Source organism: Macrosteles quadrilineatus, unplaced genomic scaffold, assembly GCF_028750875.1.
Source record: "Macrosteles quadrilineatus isolate MER2022 unplaced genomic scaffold, UCM_ALF_1.0 Scaffold_7__1_contigs__length_78375512, whole genome shotgun sequence".
Classification (NCBI taxonomy): domain Eukaryota; kingdom Metazoa; phylum Arthropoda; class Insecta; order Hemiptera; family Cicadellidae; genus Macrosteles; species Macrosteles quadrilineatus.
Window position 1 is genome coordinate 18,652,232 of NW_026542600.1, and position 25,952 is coordinate 18,678,183.

The window sequence follows — 25,952 nt, forward strand, 5'->3', positions numbered from 1 at the left end:
CCTACTTTGTATGGTCGCCATTTCAATTAAAAGTATTAAGTTGCTGGTCTCAATAAATACCAGGCCAAAAGGCAAAACTAAATGCCAGTTGCACTACTACTAAATTATTGAGCTACTTAGTAGCAGTGTATTAAATTTAACACTAAAAAATAGCGGGTAGGCCTACTACAATATCCAAGCTACAAAGATAACGAGTTGGATCCAGAAACAAGCTGTTTGGTAAATTAAAACCATAAAATATTTATTAAGTAAAAACAGTAATACCACTACTGCTGCTATCAACGTGATATTGATTAGGGGAACTTCTATTTACTAGGCTAATTGTAATATATCTACAAGCCTACTGGCCACTTGCGGTCAACTATACACTCCAAATCCGGTAGCCTAGGTCTGTTGGGCCTCAGAGTTACCAGTAAAGCCATTAACTCGTGGCACAAAGCAATATAACTACCAAAAACAAGAAATATATATTATCTGCGGTTTGACACTTGCCCAGAACCAAGAGGAACATATTTCAATATTATTTCTGACACCTGTAAATCCTAGCTACCATCAGGATTAGACCAGCACGGTTACAAACAGACCAATAAAATCAGAGATTAATATTACTAATAATAAATATCAACTCTTAAACCAAAATATAAGGGACGTTGTCACTCACCACTAGTGGAGTCTGTACCCAACTTAAACTCCAACCACTCTGTATGATTACACTAACGACACTAAAATGTCCACTGTCCACTAACACTCGACGACGTCTCCACCAGACACAAACTCACTGCTCCAAATCCACGATTCGAATTTCTGTTCTAGACTATCCTGAAGTTCCAGGATACCCTAGGCTTATCGGGACCGATGAGCAGGGTCACAGGGTGCTAGCTCGCTTCGCCGCCAACGCTTGCTTACCCAAACAATCGGTGCCCGGCCAAATAACAAAAATATTACCCACTAGGAAAGAAGGCTTGTCACACGCTTGACAAGAAAATATTGTAATTTTAGTTCATGTCCGACTATCTGAAAAATCAATTATCGGAACACCCCTCTGCCTTGATTGTTTTGGATAATCAACGCTCTACTGTAGTTTTAAATCTAAGAGGCGAATTCTAAGCAGTAGTGGCTAGGTTGTTTCTACTGTATTTTTACCCTGGCTAGTGTATCCCCATGTACGACAGTGTTGGTAGTCAACAGCAGCGTGACTGACTGTAGGATCTTGACCTCTTCTGTCCCTGACTCCATCAACATCCACAAGGTATCTGTGATGTATCTTGCTCCCTTCTGGTCCACAACTTGGTTTGTGATCAGCCTTTGGATTATCCCCAGGCACATCTACATCAAAGTAAGATGTTAAAACAGGGAATTTCTTTTCCCAGCCAGATGCCCGAACTATACTTCAATCTACATTCAAATCAAATCATTAATTGTTATTAGGCATAACAAAGCAATAGACATGGTCGATATAAAACATATTATGGTAACAAAGGATTAGAAACAAGTGATTACACAGTAAACTAGTCAAGAATGGGTTAATAAGCTAATATCACAGACATTTAAAAGGCAACAGTTAAAAAGTTAAAAGTAGGCTATAGGCTAAGTGGAATATACTCCTAAACCATTAAAACCTCGAAACTTAACAACTTTTTACATCAAAATACTCATTAATGCCATAAAAAGAATGTTTAACCAGCCAGTTATATAATCTAAACTTATCTTTCAAAAACAGACTCAGGCAACGCTCTTGTTTCAGAATGCAGTGCATTGAACAACTTTGAACTCATCATTGAGTGGTTACTGTCACATTTACTTTTTCCGTGTGATGGAGTTTTAAGTAGTGAGTCGGATCAAGTTAAATGATAATGGGAATAATTTTTAACAGCCAAGTCTTTTAATTTTGATCTAACATCAAGTAAACACGCACACACACACATTTATATACAGGTTAATGCCAGTAAAAATCTTTGTTGTGGTAAACCAAAGTGTACAATGTGCTTTAAGAGCTAATAGGGTCAATATACTAAGTGCCTTTTTCTGAAAAAAGGAGGAAAAAACATCACTTTTGTTACGACTGTTTCCCCAGAAAATTCTGTGTGCAGTACAGGTCTTAGAAACATAAGATGATATAGTTAATTTTATTTATTTATTTTTTCACTAAACTAAGACCACATTTTGTTGTAATGTTTACAGCTATGTTTATTTTTAAAAGTAAAAATATACCAAACAAACTTGGGTGGAACTAAAACTTATAATCACTAACAAAAAGTCTTTAAAAAATGAATAAAATTAAATCGAATGAAAATTCTGTATTACACAAAACTCATAGAGGACATCAGATTAGGTTGGGTCTCCACACAAACTTGAAAAGAAAATTCACAGGTTTTCAAAGTCCTATTTTCATATTTTTGTAATGTTGATAAGGATGAAGGATCTTAGGCCTAGTTAAGACGGAATCGCAGCGGCACCACAGCACACTAAAGAGAGATCCCAAACACAGACGGAGCAATGTGGGGAGATCACAGCAATGTTCCTAATGTTGCCACGTTTGGTTGACAGACCCTAGCTAGATTGGATGTGATTCAGAATTCCCTCAGGGTTAAGATACTGAGAGTTTTCAAGCAGCTTGTTTTTAAGCCAAGCAGAGTCTAAAAGCTTGAGTGATTGAGGACTAAGTCTGAACATAGAGCCAAGTCAAGCTTTAATCTTTGTGATACTATCACAATCGCAAAGTGTCTGTGAAGATTGTGGGAATGAAAATTCCTGATGTCATTGCAATTACTGAAGATGTCTCATCAAACGTGGGAGGTTGACAATTCTGCTGCAAAAACAGGAGAGGAGGCTATAATGATATCTTTTTCTCGCTGGAGCTATTCATCATAAGAGATACTGTAACCGCTATTGAACCCAAAGTCACAAAGTACAGTACCGTGAAATGTAACTGGCTCATCTCAATTTAATGTTTGGTTTAAATATTGAAGTCCCAATCCAGATATTTTTTTAAGAATGACTAAATTCACAAATTATTAATTATGGTTTCAAGCCTTTCATTATTGAGTAGGCCTACTATCTTTGAATTAAGCTGTATTGTGTAGTTATGTGAGTGGATTAAAAGATAAAAACTTGATATAAAAAGAAGGATTAAGTTACGGGGGACTGAGTTTAGGTTTTGAAAAAAAAATTTAGTAATTCAGTGAACTTGGGAAGGTCCAAATAGTTGTGATATTTTATTTACAGGTTGAGCTGTCTCCAAAACATTTCTGTTGGATTAATCGGCAATTAATATAAGAATTAAAATATTACAAAATTTCTTTATTGTAACAACACCTCTGAGATCTTACCAAACAGATAATCAACTTCAAACAATATTTCATTTTTACAATTTCAGGCTTTTTTAATACTTTTGTTCCCTTGTATACACACATTACACAAGTTAACCTAGAAGATTGCACATCAAAATAACATTCAGTAATTGAAAGCATGGTTCAATTTAAGTTGGACACAATGTTATGAGTAGCAAATTTAAGTTGGGATTTACACATTGAACAAGTAGCTAAAAAGGTCACTTTGGGTTTGAATGCGTTGTATAACCTATCCAACCTTTGTGGTCTTGAAACACTAAAAGTTATATAATAATATTCAATTCATTCAAATATAAACTTTGGTATACTGGATTTACAGAGCTACAAGTAAAAGAAACTTAGATAGGCTTTTAATTTTACAAAGCCCAGCAATGAGGAAAATAATTAAATGATGGAGAGACGCCGCCAAGGAGGAGTTCAAAAACCTCCCGGAATAATGATTTTATAAAGTGTGCACATTTATGAAGTAGGCCTAATCATGTATTGTAGGCAACATTTTGCAGATTGACATCTATTAGGGTAATGCCACTACTACAATACTAGAAATAGGGGTACTATCGCAGCTCCTGTTGATGACTAAACTTATCCTGGATGAAAAAACTACCTATGCTAGAGGTAAATTTTTATTAAACTGCCTAATCAAATTAAGAAAGAAAATAATTTTTTAAATGAAAAAATCAAACAGTTTAAGTACCACTTGTTATCACTACCTGTACACACTTTAGAGGAACATATGATATAGCTTATGCCAAATTGGTGTTTTATTTTTTATAGTCACGAAAGTTTCTATTTTAAATTTTCTTTTAATTAAGTTTTAGATAAAGTTTTCGACACCATTCCATGAACAACTATGAAATAAAGTAATAAAGACAATTTAATTTGATTTTATAAAAATAAATATTCCAACTTTAGATTAGGGCCTATTACACTGAAGAAACGTTGTCTTGTTTGAATTAAGTTGGTAATATAAAGTGGTGGTGGTGGTGGGCTTACCTTAACAATCCTTTGATCCTTTGTTTCACATCCCTGAACGACAGGGTACAGGATCTGATTGACCAAGTAGTATATTGGTGTCTGGGGGTTCGAAACTCCATTTCGTAATTTGATGATACCCTCTTCACAAGACTGAAAATGATTATTAAAAATTTATAAAATTTTTAGTTAAGTATTTTATACTTAAAACTACATTTCAATACTTTGCTATTACTTATACTACAATTGCCTTTAATTTTTTTAGCAACATCAATCCAACACAGCAAGTGGGTGGTTCAGTCGGTAGCACCTTTGACTTTGGGCCCATGATAGCGATGTCGTGGGTAAGAAGAGGGTTTAAAAAGCTGGAAGACATTAGCAATAGACTGAGACTTTCGTTTCAACTATGAACATGGTATATTTGATTCGTTTTTAAAAAAGCAGTTCATATTAGGGTAATGAGGCCATTAAATAAGGATTAGAATATATTTCTTCAAGAATACCATCTGCGGCAGGGTTAGATAAGCGGTAAAGCTGGATAACACGTGAACCAATAAAAACATATGTCCAAAACATGTTAAATATCGTTAGACCTAGATAAATCAAATTTCTCTGTTCCTAAATCAGTCTAGTTTGTTTTTTAATTTGAAACCATTCACATCATCCGTTTTGAAGCCATCATCTTGAATGACATAGTACCATTAAAGCCGAATATCGTGTAACTCGCGTATATTTGACCGTGTTCCCAAAAAAACTTGCAATGTCGAGCTTTAGTCTAGTATTCTACAGTGAAGTGACCATCGTGACTTTTGAGCTTCCACAACATTTAGACAGGTACTTTTTGGTATGACTAAACCTATTTAAACCCAAGCTTACAGTTCACAATCGTTCAACAGTTCACAACAGTTCAAATACAAATACTTAAACTTGCAGACACTGCAAGAATAATACCAAGCAATAATCATACAGTTACAAACATAACCTATTTCAAACATCAAAATCTCAATTCACAAGAATACGTAGTATTAGGAGGTTTGTAAATCGTCAGTTCCTCTTGGTACTCTCCTATAAGGAGAGTCGCCTTCTCTGCAGAAGGGACATTAAAGATCTTACATCCTCCTAGTGGAACATAGGCCATAAAGATACAAATTATATAAGTGACCTAGTCAAGCACATTCACAATAAGAATTAAATACAAATATTTCAAGATGCCTTCATAGAAATTTAGTCTGAAGGTTTCCTGTTTCTGAGGTAGGCCTATTTCTTTATATACTTTGTGATTGTTTTTCTGCCTATTCAATCTGAATTTTAATTCCCATCAACAGTCCCAACTATTGCAATTGAGCATTATAGTTTTAGGATAATTTCATAATATTTTGATCATTCTTTGACTTAGTCCAAACTAATTTATCAAGGTGCCTGATAAAACTAACCCTACCAAGAATGAAATAAAATGTATTTACAATACAGCATGGCCACTGTAGCATAAAATGAATTTAACACAACCAAAATAATTGTCGTAGGCCTACTATAATTAGGCCTAGCAGTCTTTGACCAGTACCTAAACTATAATATCAAGAATCTTTTACAGTATGCACCACCAAATATATAGCTAAAAACGCTGGTTTTAAAAATACGTTTCCGTCATTAATTTGCCAGATATACAAAGTCGTCCTTGTCGTTTTGTCTAAGTCTTGCCCTTTCTGTATCCAAACCAAGCAATTTATACTTGCCCTCACAATTTTCAGTACCGGTAGGCCTACATTTTAAGTTCATAGTATATCTCCAGAAGATATCTCTTCGTCGCCTAACAAAATAGTCAGTGGAACTTGCTTTTTTCAGCTGTTAATAAGGAATTGGAGTATTTTTGTTTTATTGCAGTTTAGAAGAAGCTTGTAAAAGTTAAAAAATGACTTTTTTGAGTAAATATCATGCTTTAATTCTCCCGTAAGTTATTGTAAAATAAAAATGATCCTTGTAAACTCATTAAAACGCTCAAGTCAAACCTAATAGGCCTACCGAAATGCTCGGGTACACTTCCATATCTGTTGGCACAAACAACCGACTGAAAATATCGATCGATACATCGATTATTCGATATATCGTTTGGTTAGTTAGGTAAGGTTAACCTAACCTAACTAACCAAACGATATATCGAATTAAACAGTCGAATAATCAATATTACTCATTCGGTTTTTTGTGCCAACAGATATGGAAGTGTACCCAAATGCTCACTCGGCCACTCGAGTACTCGCCGCACAACCCTATATAAACAACCAAGAACAAAGTACAAACACCTCACTTATCCCAAATAAGAGATTGGGCAGTACTAGTCCTCTCAGCCACATGTTTCTGTTTCACAAAGATTTGATGCTCTTGATAAGAAATTATTATTAGGCTACTAAGCACTTGTTTAAGCCCTCCTTAAGTCCAATTTGCATTGCCAGATCAATATGAAGCAACAAGCAGATTGTATAGGGCCTACATGGGTTTTGTCACATTAGCTATGCTGCTGATACCATCAATGATTATTGCCTTGTTTTGGTTCAGTCTAACGAAATATATCTGATTTATTGGTACAATTTTTTGGGTGTGTTACCAGTAGCCTATCTTGTAAACTAGCCTACTTTAGTTAGGGCTACATATAATAATGTAGGATAACTTAACTTAAGATTAGGGTTGGGCGATATATAATGTATTAGAAAAAATAAATATAACATGGTTATCAACAAATAACTGTTATCGTGGTATTAGGTTACCGCTAGAACCCAGTTATTTGAATAACGCTATCTGTAGATATGCCATTGCCAGATGCTAGGTTGCTACTGTATTCCTGTTATCCTGGGCCTTCCTGGATACACTTATTTGTCAAACAAAAACTAGATTATAGGTCTAACTGTGTTAATAAATAGTAAGGGTTGAATGGAAAATGTAAGTTTCATAACAAAATCATTAGAATAACAGTCCAACACGATAACACACAGAGAAATAACAGTTAAGCTCGGCAAAGGTAAGATGTCGTTTCATTACAGACTGATTCAGCCATACATAACGGATAACTGTATTTTGTAAACCCTCTATTACTCTGAATAAGTTAATCGAGGTTTTGATGTAGCCTACCTAGTTTCGCCTCTTTCCTGCAAAGTTTGTTAGAACTGAAATGCTTAAAGCTGTTAAGTTTCAACTAAAAAATAGTTCCAAGTCTAGTAAGAGAAATGTATTCAAGGATGCAAACATGCAATGCAGTATTTTATTGAGTTTGAGACATCTGGGGCCCCGCTTCATCATAAACTAACTTACAAGTTACACGCTGTCACTTAAAATTTCCATTAGATTTGCATTGGGCCATCAGCTGATTTACTAATAATATTAGGTTGTATTTTATTATGAAACAGGCCCCTGGTGTCTGAATCTCTAGCCAAGGGCTAGACACCTAAGGCTAGAGTGAAACAAATTTACAAAATGAGCTAATTTCATGAGCTGATGTAATTTGTTGTTTGTTTTGGGTTCAGTTCAAGTGCTATCATTATAAATCAGCGCTTACCGAAATAGAAATATGAGTTAAATGAGTTTTCCAAATGTTTTGTTGTAAAATTTGACACAACAACAAAGCCCTAACATAACCCCACTTTCGACGTATCGGATCATTATTGCTATAAACTGTTGTAAAACAAAATATCTGTCATTTACTTACTTCTTTTATTTGTGGAAATTTTTTCTTCGTTTCAATGGATAAGTTTTTAAGATCGTTCTGCAAAATTTCTAAAAATTTATTTGAAACGTCACTCCCACTGGGTTTGACAAACGCCATTTTCCTCCTCCTGACCTGCCAACCATTCTCTTTCCAGTAGTACCACTACAAAATAATTGAATAAGGTCATACTCCTTTTATCTATGATAAGGTGTAAACATTATAGCTAGTCTATGTATAAACGTCAACTAAGTATATATCCTTTTAAATTTATCGTCCTTATTGATCTGAAACAATTGTCATTTGATTCAGGTTAGTCCTAACTGGTTTGTGCAAAGAGCTTTTTTGAAATTTCAAATTCAAATTATTTTATTAAGCTAAAAACTAACAAAACAATTGTATTAGCTAAGTCAGAAAAAAATTACAACTCATCTTAGGCTACAACTACAAAATAATATACTGTACAAATAAGCTTACCTTCAATTTACAAAAACAAATTGAGCGTATCATCCTCTATTACAGGTTGAAAAAACACCTTGACGTTGTAACATGAGAAGTTAATGAGATAATCTGTCAAACGTTTTCTAAACTTTGAATGGTTTGTTTCCAACTTCAGGGACTGGGATAGTTTATTGCGTAGTTTTGTTTAATACCGCAGTTATAGAGTGTATGCTTTCTGAAGAAGGAGGTCGCATGTTTCGGAACAGGTAAATCATGTGAATTTTGCAAAGGGTATGGACAGGCTGAAGACTTATGTGAGACTTATTTTGTTTGACAAAAGTTAATGTGTGCAGGATATATAAACTGGGGAAAATTTTATATTTCTTGAAGTAAATATCTGCAAGATTGGCGCTTGGGCAGTGAAAAAATAATTCGCACTGCCCATTTTTAATTTGAATAGAAACTAGGTGTTTCTACTCTCATGACCCCAAATGGCCCAAATTAGTACAGCATACGCTAAGTGGGGGTAGATGATACCATAATATGCTGCAATCAGGACTTTCTAGTTTGTTGTGTTTTTCAGGCTGCGCAACACGAATATTCCTGAGCTTATCTTTCCTAAAATGCTTTCTATATGGCTCTTGAAACTGAGACCTTTGTCTGTCAGTTGGGTGAACCACTGTTTCATCTATATGAAAAGGCTAAAACTCTTGTGATGTCTGTACGTTGGTTATGGGAAAAAATATGAGTTGGGGTTTTTTTCAGGGTTTATGGTCAACAAAATGTCACCAAACCATTGGACTAAATTGTTTGCCACAGAGAACACCCTCAACTCTAACCGATCGATATCGCAGCCGGAATCTGAAAGGGAGGTGTCGTCGGCAAAGAGTGTAGGTTTTACAGCTGGAGTGGATGAAGGGAGGGAAATTATAAATAGGAGGAATAGGACAAGCCCGAGTATAGAAACATGGGGCAATCCCCTCACTGTAGACTACAGTGAGGGGATTGCCCCATGTTTCTGTAGAGGACTTGACAGAGGAATAAGGACGCAAAAGCCCGGTCTCATCCACCGAACGAATCTCCACAAACTGTTTTCTGCCTTCAAGGTAACTCGAGATCCAGTTTAAGACCAGACCACGTATTCCCACCTCACTCATTCTCTGTAGCAGCAACCTGTGATCAACAGTAACGAATGCCTTACTGAGGTCGAAGAAAAGCCCTGTTGAGCAATTTCTGGAATCGAGCATGTTATTCTTATGGATAAAATTTAAACTGTTGTTTACTTGTTCATAGATATGTTGATAAAATTTGACAAATTTATTTATTTGGTCCTATATTGAGGTATGGTCAAAAACACTGTTTACCTTCTCCGTAGCATCAAACCTAAGCACTAGTTAAATCTAATGTTATTTAAATCGGGAATAAATATGTCTTATTTATGGAAATATTTTAGTAATAATGTAATCAGACAAGTTGAAATTCGCTTAGTCTGCAGGTTTGCTGCAGCGGGAGTATTTATGTAAATCCCCGGTCTGGACATCCTGTGAGACAACTCTGGCTAGCAGTGGGTTTAGTCAAGTTCCCTACATTGGAGAAATAATTGCTAAATTTGTCACAAATATAAGCAGGGCAGGTAATTAGCTTGCCATTTTTGCATTCAAGTACAAGGAAACTTTTAAAGTCTTTTTTGTTTTTATAATGTCCCAAATTGTCTTAGATTTATTGTCTGATGTTTCTATTTTATGAATATTTGTTTGAGACTTAATATCAAGATAAAATGTATTTATTTAACCATCTTCAAAACCATTTTGGCAGAACTCTTTAATATCCATCCATCGGATTCATTTTATTTTATTCTAAATGTAACGGACATTATATTTTGATAAGTACAAACAATTTGCTTACAAATATGATATCAGTAGTAATAAAATGTAAGTTAACCTTGACGTCAATGTATACGGTAAAGAAATGGCTAATTAAATAACAACTTTAAAATGAGTGATACTTAGAGTTATACATTAGGTAGGCCTATCAAATAATAACAAATGGTAATATTAACAACAACATCTAACTAAGACACTATATGATTCCCCTATGCACTAACAATAAATAAGAAGGGAAACATGCGTAAGTTCAAAATAAATAAATTAATACAAGATAAATTGGTGAATCAATTTTTCTTACTAATAGATAAAATCTTAGTGATACTTTCGACCTATCGATTGAATTTGATTCTATAAAAAATATTTTAACAGAATGAAACTACAGTAACTGACTAACTTAACTAATTTGTAAACGATTGATTGCCTTCTAGTATCTCATAAACAAAGAGTAAAATACCATATAGGAGTGACAATTTTGAAACGTACGTTTCAGGAAAGCACTTTAAAAATTTTTTGTTCCGTTTTTAAAACTTTTATTATTTTTTTGGTTTTATTAACATTTGAAGTTTTATAAAATATCTATGGTAACGCAATATCTTTGGTGATTTTTTATTAATAGAGGTTCTTTAATGTAAAAACACAAAATTTTGTCACGACCATCACGGATATAAAACTGAATATTAAAAATAGTTAATACTTTTTTATAACTATATTTTGCTATAAATTAATTTACTTTTAGGGCCATTATACAATAAACAGCTCACTAAGCTTTTGGTATATTTAGTCTTTTTAGAAAAGAATGAAAAACTCAAAAAATGAAAAAAGCCAATAAAACCTTTTTAAGTTTGTATAACTCCGAAAAAACTTACCTGAGACCCGAAAAGTCGTTATGTTTTTATAGGGGCATGCTTTTTTTTGTGTATAAAACATTGAAATAATATATTTTAATTTTTGAAATTTATATAATAGAAATGATAAACACGATGGTCAGGAACAAGCGGTACGGTCGTGAATTGTCTGAAATCATCTATATCTTTCTAATAACCCTTCAATTATACTGTTAGTTATAGTAAAAATATGTGTTTCAATTGAACTAAATTGTTCAATTCACAATGATAGTTATTGTCACGACCAAACACAGTATAATCCATAAGGCTGGATTGGTCGTGAAAAACCCCGAGATGGTCGTGAAACTTTGGTCGTGACATTACGTGTTTTTTGGCTTTGTTCTGGCGGTAGCCCTGCACCTCATGTTTGAGGATACAACATGGACTTCTAGATTAATCTAGCAATAGAAATATCTACGGTCATGGACACACCAAAATTACAAAAACACAAACTTGCCTTTATTAATCTTAGAATTCCTCCTATAAACTCGAAACGACCGGCACTACAATCCTGACGTACACCCCGAACTAGTCTCTAAACTAACTGACTCCATCGACGCCAGGCAGGCTTGTCACTGTCGTGCTCCAAAGTTGCAAATTTTTCCTTAATGGTCGTGACGTCAAATCAAGGGACAGACCTATTTAGACATGGTACTCAGTTTACAATGAAAACAAAATTATCATATGCTCTTTTTTCGTAAAGTCTAATAACTATTGATGTAATAAAAATACCCCCGCCGCAGCAAATCTGCCGACTAAGCGAATTTCTATTTGTCTGAATTGATTTTCAGTTAAATATATTTTAATAACATTAGGTTTAACGAGTACCTAGGTTTGCTGCTACAAGGAAACTAATAAAGTGTGTTTTTTGAGTAAAATATTGATAGCTTAGTACAAAATAAATAATTTTGCCAAGTTTGATCAAAATATATCCATAAACAAGCAAACTACAACATTAGACAATATTCTCCATAAGAATAACATGGGAATTTTAAATTTACAATTTTTTTTAATTTTCTCCGTTACTAACAATCGAACAAAAATACTTTCATATACTAAATTACTGTATTTGTTTTTTTTAAGCTCTTTAAAAAGGTCAAAAGAGAAATCGGGAAATTTTGTGTTTTGAGGGTCAAAAGTGAGAAAAACCAATTTTTACCCCATAAAACCCCCCGTAAAGCCCCGTTCCCATGGTCCGATCGTGCTGGTTCGCGAACTCATTCAAGTTTATCCCGCTTTACACCTTTAAACAAAATTTCATCAAGATCGGACAAAAATTACTCAAGTTATCGCGTTCACGGACGTATATATATATATAAGTCTATATATATATATATATATATATATATATATATTATTATTTATTATTATTATTTCTTTGTCATGAGAGCCGAAGCCCCCTGACTACGTACCCGGTACCTATCGTGAGACATACCCGGGCCCCATGATGTAGGCCGAAGCTTACGCATCAACCTTTAGCACATCATGGGCGGATGACTTAAGGTCATCAGGCTCGCCGGCTGCCGAAGCAGACCCTTCGGAAAGAGGGTTGCCCCTCAATCCTAACCAGGGATTCCGGCTGCTTGTTTAAGCGTCACTCCACCTGGGTTCCACCAGGTACAAGCCCTAGAGGACCATAATGGAGCGCCCCGACGCATTTAGTGCAAGCAACACTCGGGACCTATCTAATCCCTGACAGGCAGAACCCGCCATCGTAGCCAGAAGGAAGGGGACCGTCAGCACGCTGACGGGGGGAACCCCAACCTCCCATTTACACCACTACCCGATCGAGGCCTTACCCAGTTGCTGGGAAACCAGAGATAACCAGAGCGATAGATCCCCAGATACCCCTGGCGGGCTCGGACCCAGCACCCGATCTACTTCGTTTGCCCGTCAGACCCAACATCACTGCCAGGCCATCAGGGTTTCCCAAAAGGAGGCAGGTATAGAAGTGGGACCCACCCGGATGAACCTATCCACCAGAGGTGGCGACACCCTTGACTCAATTGAGGTTCCGGGAATAACCCCCCACACTGAAGATAACCATACCGTCCGTGCTCAGAGACAGGGATTGGTTTGCATAAGTGCCTACAAACCGTTACCCTCACACTGCGGAAAGTTACGTTGCCCTTGAGTGTCCCCGTGATCTACGGGTACTTGCCCGTTTTCACCTCCAGGAAAGGCTACTTCCAAAGTCGAGGATTTGCCACACTGAATGCTGGTCGCACACAACAAGCAGGCCGAAACCCAAAGAACCACAGACACAGGTAGGTTAGATAATATGATGCACTTCCATCTCTCCTAGAGCTAAACACCCCTCCATCCTGGATAAAGGAATGTCACTGGGACCCAATGCCCAGTCGTCCATGTCTGTGGCCTACTTGAAAATGCCGATACCAACACCGAGCAGTTACCTCCCCTTTGGGGGCTAGGTTTTTCACCTCCCAGGACGAGGCTACTTCCAAAGTCGAGGATATGCCTCACAAAATGTCAGTCGAACACAACAGGTAGGACGAGCCCGAAGAACTCAAGTCACAACCACAGTTACAGGTAGGTGAGGAGAGGCGGAATTAACGGCGTCACTGAGAGCTAAACACCCCCCCCACCCTGAATGGAGGGAGTGTCACTGGAGGCTCCCCCTAAGGGACTGGCGCTTACCAGTCGTCCATAACTGTGGCCTACCTGAAGTGCCGGGTCTGACACCGGGCAATTACCTCCCCTCTGGGAGAGCTAGGGTTTTATATATACATATATAAAAATTAGAACGAATGGTGTTTTTGGCCTCTGGGGACATCAAAATGAAAAAGTAAATCGGTCCCGGGTCTAGGTCTTACCGTGCCACCTACGATAATAGCTACTTCCCTATAGGGAAATTCGCTAATATGACATTATAACATTTTTGCATGAATAATTATTCTAAAAACAGCATGGAAGTTGCAAAATTTACCCTAGGGACACGTGACGGTTGTGAGTTTCGAGACCTTAAAAATACGAAAAAATACCTAGAACCTATTTAAAGCCAAATAATTGTGTGTAAGATGTTGCCCCCGTCCCAAAAAATATTAAAACACATAATGATAAACTACATATTCAGTATCTACGAAGTAAAAGGCCAGGGACATAAAAATTAACGTTTCAAAATTTTCACTCATAGATGTAACAATCCCTTACAAATTTGTCATCTTATCATCGATCAATTATGGAAATTTATTCAAAGGTAATTTCGTTTGGTTTATGTTTTAAGAGATAGATCTTTGACTATTGGATAAGTCAAAGGTAGCATGTATAATTAAGGTGCCACATTGTTATTAAAAACGAAAATCATAAACTAATGATATAAAAGTAGTTGTTACCATAATTAATAAAAAAAAAAAATTTAGTACATTTTCGTAGCTTCTAAAACAATGTTTTTTGTGACCATTAAGTTACTGTGTTATATGTAATAACTTACTAGAGCTAGAACAGATTTGCTGGGATTTTGTCATGCTTACAATATATAATTGAATGTACTATGAAAAAAGTGTGCTGATTTGCTGTTTTTATCCAGTCAATCAGGTTGTTTTGCACATCAATGGTACACGCTACCTGTATATTGTCATTGTCAAAATAGTTGATTGAGACCATCTTTGCTCAATTTCAATTAAATATCATTTTATCATTTTAATATTCTTATTTAGTTTAACATCATATAATATTTAATAAATTATAAGATATAATAAGTTAGTTGTAAAAAACATAGTTAGGAAGGAAATAAATTCAGGTGTGCCGTTGGCAAAATGTTTTCCTTTCGCAGCGGAAGCCGCTGAATTCAGCGTGGACGCAAAAGTGCGGCAAGTAAAGTGACAAACATTGGAAAAAAAAACAAACAACATGATTTTCCACGAATTATTTAGCTGTACGGAAGTTGAGAGTGTCCGCGCTGTAACAGTGGGCCGCCTCCTAAGAGGTAAATTCTAGTTACAAAGATAGGACAGGGATAGGCCTAACTTATTTGGCCTGGCTTGGTATTCCTGCGGCAAACATTCATTACTTTTTAAACTTTAACTTTATGCTGTACCCTTGAATCTAAATAATGTTTTTGATTTAGGCCTAATGAAACTCTAAGCTTGGTAGAAATATTTTAAGTACTTAGCTGACCTAAAGTTTAGGCCTTAGGCTACATTAACTTAACCTTTTTTAACCCTTCCGATGCTAGAATTATTTTGTACTTTCATATTATACAGAGGCCACCCTTATACAGCGCGCTGCGGCTGTTATGTTAGGTTGGATTATCATAAATATGTTTGTAGGACTTTCATCGTTTTGTTATGAATCGAATGATACCAGATGAATCATACTTTCGCCCGTAAAATCCCCTCCAAGTAGACCAGGGTCAGGTCTTAGACCGGAGTGCGCGCATGGCCTGTCACCTCGCCTGTATCTGGTTCAGTGTCCTGAGTGATGACACATCTGTTATTGTTCAATTCACAATTTAACGAGAAAAGCCCTTCAAACATATTTATGACAACCTAACATAACCGCTGCAACAAGCTGTATACGTACTTGGCGGAGTACATGTGGCTGCTAGCGGTGGCGACACATTCAACTCAATCTTCGCCGACATTGCTGCCTTCTGAGAGGCATAGACTAACTCAAAGGCTGCTAAGTTAATTGTAATAATGTCAAATTTGCACAGTAAGTCAATTAAAGTATGTTCTTTTCAATTATGTAGTAATTTTTAGTCCCCAGTAAAAAAATTATTCTTAAAAGTAAGTGGCCTCGGTATAAGTTAATAGGTACCAAAGTAACTTACCTTTTTTTGTAATAAAAAAATGCTAAAGCCTTAGCCTATTTACTTATTTTGTCCGAAAAAGTGGTAGGCTTGCCACGGGGGCAAATTCTAGCGTGCGAGAAAAAATCAGTCGGCTAAAAATAAAATGTTTCATCTCAAAAGTGCCAAGTAACGATATATTGGGCCTCGATCGTATGAAGAATCGAAAGAAACCATCGCTGTTTCAAAACAACAACGTAGTCAACCAATATGCCCATTTAGGGTCAACTTGGGTAATTGTGAACGCCAATGACAAATTTTTCAGATAAACGCAATTTACTATAAGAAAATTGTAAGCAATTTTAAAAATGTGATCAGTGTTATACCATTATGCATATTTTGGGCTTAATATTTAATATAAGCCGATATCATCCCCTATTTAGTCAAGGAGTTATTCAGCATTCACAATTGCCTAAGCTACAATTTTGGGGTAAATGTGAACTCAGTTGAGAAAACATTAAGTAACATACTACAGCATAGGAGGGGAATTGTGATTAAAGCCTAATTCAAACTGTTCACAAATTCCCCACTTTCAATGGCATGTGACAAAAAATAAGCGTGCAAATGAGATTTTTCCGTGGTACTTTGAAAAAGTTAGAAAATCAGGTAGATGTAAAAATAATAAAAAATGGTCAGAATGATTAAATTTAGAGAAAATAATATAGAGTAGAGTTATTTGATACAGTAAAGTAAAAATTTAATGACAAAATAATCTCTCTTCAATCAACGAAAGAACACAAATTTGTTTCTTAAAATTATTGAAATCCTACTGTAATAACAATCAACCATTAGAAAAGAAAACTAAATTACCTTGGTTAGATAAAATAATTAGGCACTTTCCTTTTAGGCTATACAAAATATTAGTTGTATTAAAAATGGGTTTTATCTTGAAAAAAAAAAACTAAAAAAACTAGCCTATTTAGAAATCAAATCACTAACAGATGTGCCTACTAACTGTCCTGTCCGCCTACATCTCAAAAAGTGGAACACAACCTGGGAACTTGTAAATAATCTGTGTTTCTTTTACAGGTGGGGTAAAAGTGAACAGCGTTTACAATTGCCCCAAGATTAGGTTCACATTTATTCCACATGGTGAAATATTGAGGGTAATTGTGAATTTGATAAAATAAAAAGAAAATTGTTTACAAGGAGGGTAGGAGGATATATAATGCATTATACATTTGAAATTCTTTCATAATGACTGGTTTTCATGTCAATCTGACTTTTTCTAAAAAAAAAAAAATATTTGTTAAGGTCCACGGTACTTGTTTGTCAACAAAAAACACAACTTTTTTTATTCAACCTAAAAAAAATTCGAAGCGGCTCTTAACTTTCTAGAATTTTAATCCTGTATAGAAAACAAACCAAATAATCATAAAACATTGATTTCTACTCAAATCAATAATACACTAAGAAATGACAGCCCTAGTTCACAAATCCCCCAGTTCACAATTAACCAACTCACACGGTTGTAAGTTGTGCCAACTTGATATATCGGCGCTTGGCGCTAATCAGATGAAACACGAACAACGCTGGTCAATCCTTTTATAGGTTACACTTTTCAGGAAAAAGATGCACAACGTTATATTGTTGCATAGCACCGGAGGGGTTAAAGATCTGCACAATCTTTTTCAATCTTAGCCTAGCATAATTTCTGCAGGTCTACCTAGATTTAAAAAAACCAATAAGTGAACTGCAAAGATTACATAATCTGTATTGGAGTAGATGCACTCCCCTCATTAAATAATAAGACCCAAACTTAGGCCTACTAGCTTAACCCTTTCGATGGTGAAAAACTAATTTTTTTTGTAATTTTCTGAAAAATCCTAGAGTTATTTACTTATTTCGTCTGAAAAGTGCTAGGCTTGCTACAGGTGCAAAGTGTAGTGTGCGAGAAAAAAAATCGGTAAAAATAACATTTTCCCATTCTAAATTGCTAAGGAACGATATATTGGGCCTCGATCGTTTGATGAATTGAAAGAAACCATTGCTGTTTCGAAACAACAACCGAGTCAACCGATATGCCCATTTAAACTCACACGGTCGAAAGTCGTGCCGGCACTATAGCTTATATCGTTGCTTAGCATGACTCGGATGAAACATTAACAACGATAAATCGTTCCATACAGCACTTTTAGGAAAAAAGACACACAACGATATATCATCCCATAGCACTGAAAGGGTTCATTAATTAGTTAATAGGCTAGCTGATTAATTGAATTAATTTTATTAGGTTGGTTGGCCTATTATTTTGTATCTAAGTCTAATTCCACAAAACACTTTTTTTTAACGGCTATAGCTCAAAAACGGTATGAGCTAGAAAAGATTTGAAATAATTTTCATAGTCAGGAATTAAATTTTCTACCAAACATCTAGAGTATGTTTTTTTTTTTTTTATTGCACTCCTTCACCTTAAAAACTACTTTCAAAATTTGGTAAATTTCTTTCAAATTTTTATTGGCTAACACTATTTTTTCCTACCTAAGTAATTTTTTAGCAAATATTATTAATACTTTGTATTTTCCGTAAGTTAGGTACTTTAAATTTTACTCACTACATGTTTTTTCGTAACTTTACTCTTTGATCCCAATAAAATTTGAAAGGTTTTACCACTTTTACGAGCCCCATGTTATTCTTATGGAGAAAAAGATAGAAATTTAAAGACTGTGGTATGCTTAACTGAATCGTTTAGACACGTTCTAGAGGCTTGAAATTTGAATAGGGTGTGGAAGGTCACCTTAGATTGTCCAGAAAATTTCCAAAAGTCCCATTTTCAAATTTTAATCCCATGAAAAATCCAAAACGGCGGACGTATAAAAATGAAAAAACATATTTGTTTATAACAGCTATAACTTTAAAACGGTAAGAATTTTCATGGTCAGGAATTAAATTTTCAACAAAACATTCTTGGGTGTTTTCCGAAAATCACACCCCTTCCTAAAAACACACTACTTTAAAAAAATGTAAATTTCTTTAAAATGTTTTCTGGTTTTCGCTACTTTTTCCTACCTAAATAATTTATTTTTCAAACATTATTAATGATTGGTTTTCACCTTTTTTTTATTTAAATTTTAGTCTCCACATTTTTTTTTAACTTTACTTCTTGACCCCCCAAATTTAAGTTTAATGTCAACATTTGAAATATTTTACCACTTTTACGAGATTACAACTAATTCTTTAACTATTCTATGGGCGCAAGGGTATTGAAACTGTAAGTTAAACAGTTTATTGTATTAGGTCTAACCATAATGGTATAAATATAAAAGGTACCATAAAAAATTCCCCCCCCCCTCCGAAATTAGTTTCCCCCCTTATATCTACCCTAAAGCCACAATAGGTGCATCAGTCTAAATCACGTTTACCTACTTTTAGATTAACTGGAGATTGAAATTTGGCACGATTGTAGATCTTGCGCCCTTTTTTTAGAAGTTGCATTTATTAATAATAGCCTCCCCCCAAAATATCGAATCCCTCCCCCAAATGTTATTCTTATAGGTGCATTAGTCTAAATCACGTTTACTCACTTCTATATTGGCTGGAGATCTGAAATTTCCGTGCGATTGTAGGTCTTGCGCCCTTTTTGAAAAGTGACATTTTACAATAATAACCCCCCCCCCCCATTTTATTCTTATGGCGAATAACCTCGAATATGGCTGACTTTGGTATGCGGATCCAAACCGTTTAGAAACGTGTTAGAAACTTAAAACTTTACAATAGTGAATAACTTTATCTTAAATAACCCATAACATTTTCAAAAGTCCAAATTTTAAAGTTTTAACCTCACAAAATCCAAAATTTCGGTCATCTGAAATCGACATGTTATTTATTTTAAACTTCTATAACTCAAAAACGGTTCTAGCAAAGATATGCAAGAATGTTCATGGTCAGGAATTAAACATTCCCATAAAAGACATATTAAAACTTTTCGATCCTCAAAAAAATTAAAATGGCGGGTTTTCAAAATAGTCTGAATCTTTTTTCCTGAGCACTACACGTTTAAATGTCAACTGTCACACATTCACAGACGTGCTAGATACTTGACATCTAGCAGGATGGATAGACTGAGATACTAAAGCCCATATATTAAAGGAATTTAGAATTTTAAAATGTAGCCCCTCTGCCTCTCAACTTATAATTAGGTCCCCAACAGATCATGAACCACTGACTTTCATCGTTGTAAGTTCTTGAAATCTTTCACAGTTACTAGTCTTCGTTTTATAAGATTTTCATGGTCAGGATGTAAAATTTTCTACAAAACCTAGAGCGTTTTCAAAAAATTACACTTCTTCCTGCATTGTTAAATCCAATGAAAACCAACAGCTGGGGGCCTGGGGCGGAGCCCCCAGCAAGCCAAAGGCGAGTTCACCCTATACCGGGAATAAGCTAATACCATATGTCTCATATGGTAAGACTTTTAAAACTATTTAAACCTGGGACTAATTTACTTTTGGTTTTGAAGTGTCCGTTAGCCCGATAACTGGAGGAATAATCATCCAATTTGGCTGAAATTTGGGACAAACGTTAAACCCTACGTTTATTCAAGAGTGAAAATTTTGAAACGTACGTTTTCAGGAAAAGCACTTTTAAAATTTTTTTTTCAGTTTTTTGAAACATTTATTATTTTATATTTCATTAACATTTGAAGTTTCATAAAATGTCCTTGGTAACGTAATATCCTTGGTGATTTTTTAAATAATAGAGCATCTTTGATGGAAAAACATGAAATTTGGCACGACCATCACGGACATAAAACTGAATATTAAAAATAGTTAATATTAGTTTTATAACTATGTTTTGCTATAAATTAATTTACTTTTATGGCCATTATATAATAAACAGCTCACTAAGCTTTTGGCATATTTGGTCTTTCTAGAAAAAAATAAAAGAAAACTCAAAAAATTAAAAAAGCCAATAAAATCTCTTTAAGTTTGTAAACTCCGAAAAAACTTACCTGAGACCCGAAAAGTCGTTATGTTTTTATAGGGGCATGCTTCTTTTGTGTATAAAACATTGAAATGCATGAAATGCATGTGTGTCAGGTGATGGTCAGGGACAAGCGGTACGGTCGTGAATTGTCTGGAATAATCTATATCTTTCTAATAACCCTTCAATTATACTGTTAGTTATAGTAAAAATATGTGTTTCAATTGAACTAAATTGTTCAATTTACAATGATGGTTATTGTCACGACCAAACACAGTATAATCCATAAGGCTGGATTGGTCGTGAAAAACCCGAGAAGGTCGTGAAACTTTGGTCGTGACATTACGTGTTCTTTGGCTCTGTTCTGGAGGTTGCCCTGCACCTCATGTTCGAGGATACAAAGTGGACTTCTAGGTTACGAATAGCTAGATATTGCTAGATATTTCTAGCAATAGAAATATCTACGGTCATGGACACACCAAAATTACAAAAAACACAAACTTGCCTTTATTAATCTTGTAATTCCTCCTTTAAACTCGAAACGACCGGCAATCCTGACGTACACTCTGAAGTAGTCTCTAAAACCAACTGACTCCATCGACGCCAGGTTTGTCATTGTCGTGCTCCAAAGTTGCAAATTTTTCCCTAATGGTCGTGACGTCAAATCGAGGGACAGACCTATTTAGTCATAGTTTACAATGAAAACAAAATTATCATATGCTCCTTTTTCGTAAGTTTAATAACTATTGATGTAATAAAAATATGACATTATATATTTCGGCATGAATAATTATTCTAAAAATAGCATGAAAGTTGCAAAATGTACCCTAGGGACATGTGACGGTTGTGAGTTTCGAGACCTTAAAAATACGAAAAAAATACCTAGAACCTATTTTAAGCCAAATAATTGTGTGTAACATGTTGCCACTGTCCCAAAAAATATTAAAACATATAATGATAAACTACATAGCCTACCCAGTTTCTACGAAATAAAAGGCCAGGGACATAAAAACGTACGTTTCAAAATTTTCTTTCTCAAACGTGTTTGTGAACGAGCATGATCGTATGAAGGGAACGTGGTTTAATTGGGGGTTTTATGAGTTAAAAGTTGGTTTTAGTGAATTTTCCATGACTGAATAAGCTAGTACTGTAGATGGCATGGTAAGACTAGCCCCGGGACCGATTTGCTTTTTTGTTTAGAGGTCTAAAGAGGACAAAAACACCATATGCTCTAATTTATATGTAGAACCTCTATTAACTGTCTCTCTTTTAACCGTTACTCTTTGTTATCCGTCACATCGTTACAGTTACTTAGATTATTTTAAAATGTGATTTTATTTCACTGTATGAACATTGAACAAGTACAACATACCAAATAATAGTTCTGTAGCCTATTACTCTTGTATGTTAGTAATTTAAATATGTATTAAGTTACTCACTTATTCAGGGTTAAATTTCTTACAAAACCTTTTATATCAACTGACTGTACAGTCTTAGTCACACTCCTAGTTCCGAGGGGGCGGGTAATAGAGGTTTTACTGTATTATCTAAGTATCCGTTAGCTCGATAACCGGAGTAAAAATCATTCAATTTTGATGAAAATACACACGAGTAAAACCTACATTTATTCAAAAGAGTTTACGAACCAGCACAACCAGACTATATGGGAATGAGGTAAAAATTGGGATTTTCCATTTTTAACCTCCAAAACACAAAATCCTGCAATTTTTTCTGAACAATTTTTGTAAAGCTTGAATAAAATTAAAATTCCAGTGTTATTCTTATGGAAATGTCTTCATCTGTTTGTTCATAGATATAGTTTGGTAAAATTGGGCTAATTTATTTCATACAAAACTAAGCTATTGACCTAAAGCTGCAAACCTAAGTTCATATAAAAATTAAAGTTATTTAAACAGGGAATAAATCTGACAACATGGAAAATTCAGGTCTGCTCTGGCAGGAGCATTTCCCATTTTTATCTCTTAATTAAAAGATAAAAGTTTAGAATTTTTTCTAAAAACCATTTATGGAGATTAACAAAACAAATAACTTAACTTAGTAGGCTATATAAAAGCTTTGCTGTGCACTTTATTTTATGACTAACTTAAGTAGGAGAAGATTTTCAAACTCTACAAATATAAAATTCCTATGTTATTCTTATGGAGAGTTACAAAATTGTTGTACAATAGTTTGTTTGTATTTCGATCAAATTTGGCAAACTTATTTTTGTTTCATTGTAAGCTAAAAATGTTACTAAAAATAATCCTTAGGTTCCTTGTAACAGAAAACCTAAGTACTTTCATCTTCTGCCCACTGACAATGTCAATACATGTCCATGACAATAAAATGTTTGATTTATTGATTTTATTGATTGATTAATTGACTGATTTGTTTGATTTTACGGATTGACTCATTAGACCTGACCTAAAGTTATTTAAATGGGGAACACATTTAATATTTTTTAGGATACATTTTGATTCAGATTGAATCAGGCAGATAGGAATTCACTTAGTCTACTGGTTTGCTGTGGTATGGTATCATTTGTACTTTTCACCTCTGAATTAGAAGGGATTAATTTGTATATTAATATTAGTTTAAATATCTGCTTCTGAGTTATCCAAATCTTGCTTATGCCACAACGAGTTTGGACTTGTCTTGTCTTCCAATGTAGTTTTGTTTTAGAGCAATGTCTAATTTATGGGCTAAATTGTAAGGTGGTGAAGTTGACAAGTGGTCTCACTCTTTTATTGGAACATGGATTTATGAAAAAAATCTTATGGATTTATTTTGTATTTTTTGGTAACGTCTTGCAACACAGGGGCTCGGTGATTTGTGACCATCAATTGATAAGAATAAGTGCCCTTAGGGTATTACGGAAACAGTAATGTTAACAAATTGCTGATCTTGTTGATGCTCAATATCTATAGCAGTATAAATAATTTATTATTTGTAAATCATAATTTATAATGCAGAACTGATATTATTGTGTAAGAAGGTTTGGAATAAGTTAGTAAATAAAATGCACCCTTGAACATAAACACTATGACACCAAACATAAAAAATAAAACACGTTTAATTTTTATTTTTATTTTTTTTCTACTGATACCAGAGATACAAATTAAACCAAATATTAACCTTAGTTTTTTGGACCAATCTTTCATCAGTTACAAGGACTAATGAGTTGACCCACAACTGAACCATCAAACAATTTGCGACTGTTCTGTTAAAAAAGGCTGTGAAAACTTCAGAATTGATATTCACTACCTATTTTTAAATCAGGGCCAGCATTTTAACAATGTTTTATCATCATCCATCCATAGTCAAATCATATTTTAACAACACCTACACCAGCAGATTTGCAGTTTTTGTCATATTCAATTTTTGAAACAATATTTCCCTTGGGATAGTCTTACATTGATTTTTATTAAGTATTAGGATTTTTTTCTTATTTGATTCTGAAAAACACGGAAGCTAGATACACCCCTGGGCCCTTTGTATGGATGATGACATTTTATTGTCACCTGAGTCTGCATGATTGTCAAGAAAAGTCAGTAATAAGGATGTAATGAAATAAAACCTTTTTAAATGTAAGATTGTTGTGGTTGCTCTTACAGTAGACTCCCTCTTATCCGGACTCCTCGGTACAGAGGCCAGTCCGGATAACGGGTTTTCCGGTTAAACCGACGTTCCCAAAAAACTTTTTAAAACGGACTGTTTATTGTGATATTCGTCTTAAATTTAGGAGAGCATTGTATTTAGACACGTGAACAGTGGTCTCAAATCTTTCCCACGAGAACAGTCGTTTCAGTACTGCTCACTTTCTGCCGACCTAGTCCGGTTAAACCAATGTGCTGATAAAAATTGTCCGATTAAAGAGATGTCATTTCCGCCGAATGTAGTCCGATTAAGCAGATGTACGGTTAAAAGGTGTCCGGATAAGAGGGAGTCTACTGTATATTTTTATTGTATGTCACTGGTTGACTGAGTCATTTTAAATTTGTAACTGTAAAAATTGCCTCCTATATAAATTTATTACAGAAGCTTGCTTGTAAAAGTTTATAGATGTAGCCTAAAATAAACCACTAAAACTGTTTTCTTTCCTCAGGCAACAAGCAATGCGTGGTTACCGGTGCAGTCAACGGAACAGTGAAGATATGGAAGGTACAGGAGAATGCCCTAGAAACCCTCCAAGAAATTCAAAACGCGGATTGTGGGTCCATCTTCAGTGTAGGGGTTAATCCGCAGGGATCGCATATCTTTGCAATGTTCACCAGTGGTTCCATCAAGATGTGGAGCACAGATGGGGTGCTCCACGGTACTATTCAAACGAGTCCATTGGACCATTGTAATGGTGTGTTTATTGATGATTCGAGAAAGATTGTGACTGGTACCCATGATGGTAAAATCAACTTCTATTATACTGGTAACTGTGGTCTGGCCAAATCAATAACAACAACGCACGGTTTTATCAGCTCGGTTGCGTTTAGCCCAGATTCACAATTGCTTGCCGCCGGCTTTGAAAGCGGTAATGTTGTAATCTACCGTCATCGATCAGGGGCCATAATTAAAGACTGCAACCTGAATGGAAAGAAAGTGAACTGTATAAGCTTTTCTAACGACTCCAAAGAGTTCATCTCGTGCACAGGAATTGGCGTAACAATCTATGGGGTTGAACAAAACCGATTGCTCCACTTCATTCCAGCGCATCTACAACCGATACTGAGCTGCTCGTTATCAAACAACGGTAAGTTCTTTCTCACCTGCAGTGAAGACAACAGTGTAAACGTTTGGGACAAGGAAGAGTGTGTGTCCAAGGCCACAATTGTTGCACATAGTGACAGTGTTTGGGGGGCTTTGTACCTCATGTGTGATAAAAAAATTGTAACCGTTAGTGAAGACAAAACTGTAAAGATGTTTAAGCTGAAAAAAACCAGCCAATCCAAATTTGTTAGTTGGGCAGTCCCAATTGTAAACTTTATCAAACGGTCATTCTAA

General features: G+C 35.1%; 2 protein-coding genes across 2 annotated transcripts in view; one reads left to right on the top strand and one right to left on the bottom strand.

The window, feature by feature from the left end:
* Positions 1-15,827, bottom strand: part of LOC128998844 (protein MON2 homolog) — a 56,984-nt gene extending 41,157 nt beyond the window's left edge. The window contains exons 1-2 of the mRNA XM_054425201.1: positions 15,767-15,827; positions 1,144-1,326 (exon numbers count right to left, since the gene is read on the bottom strand). Of these exons, the coding sequence (XP_054281176.1) occupies positions 1,144-1,326; positions 15,767-15,827 (244 nt within the window). The remainder of the gene's footprint in view (positions 1-1,143; positions 1,327-15,766) is intronic.
* A 1,623-nt stretch (positions 15,828-17,450) lies between these two features.
* On the top strand, positions 17,451-25,952 carry LOC128998845 (SKI8 subunit of superkiller complex protein-like). The gene is made up of 2 exons (XM_054425202.1): positions 17,451-17,505; positions 25,063-25,952. The coding sequence occupies exons 1-2, from the start codon at positions 17,451-17,453 to the stop codon at positions 25,950-25,952; spliced, it is 945 nt and encodes a 314-aa protein (XP_054281177.1).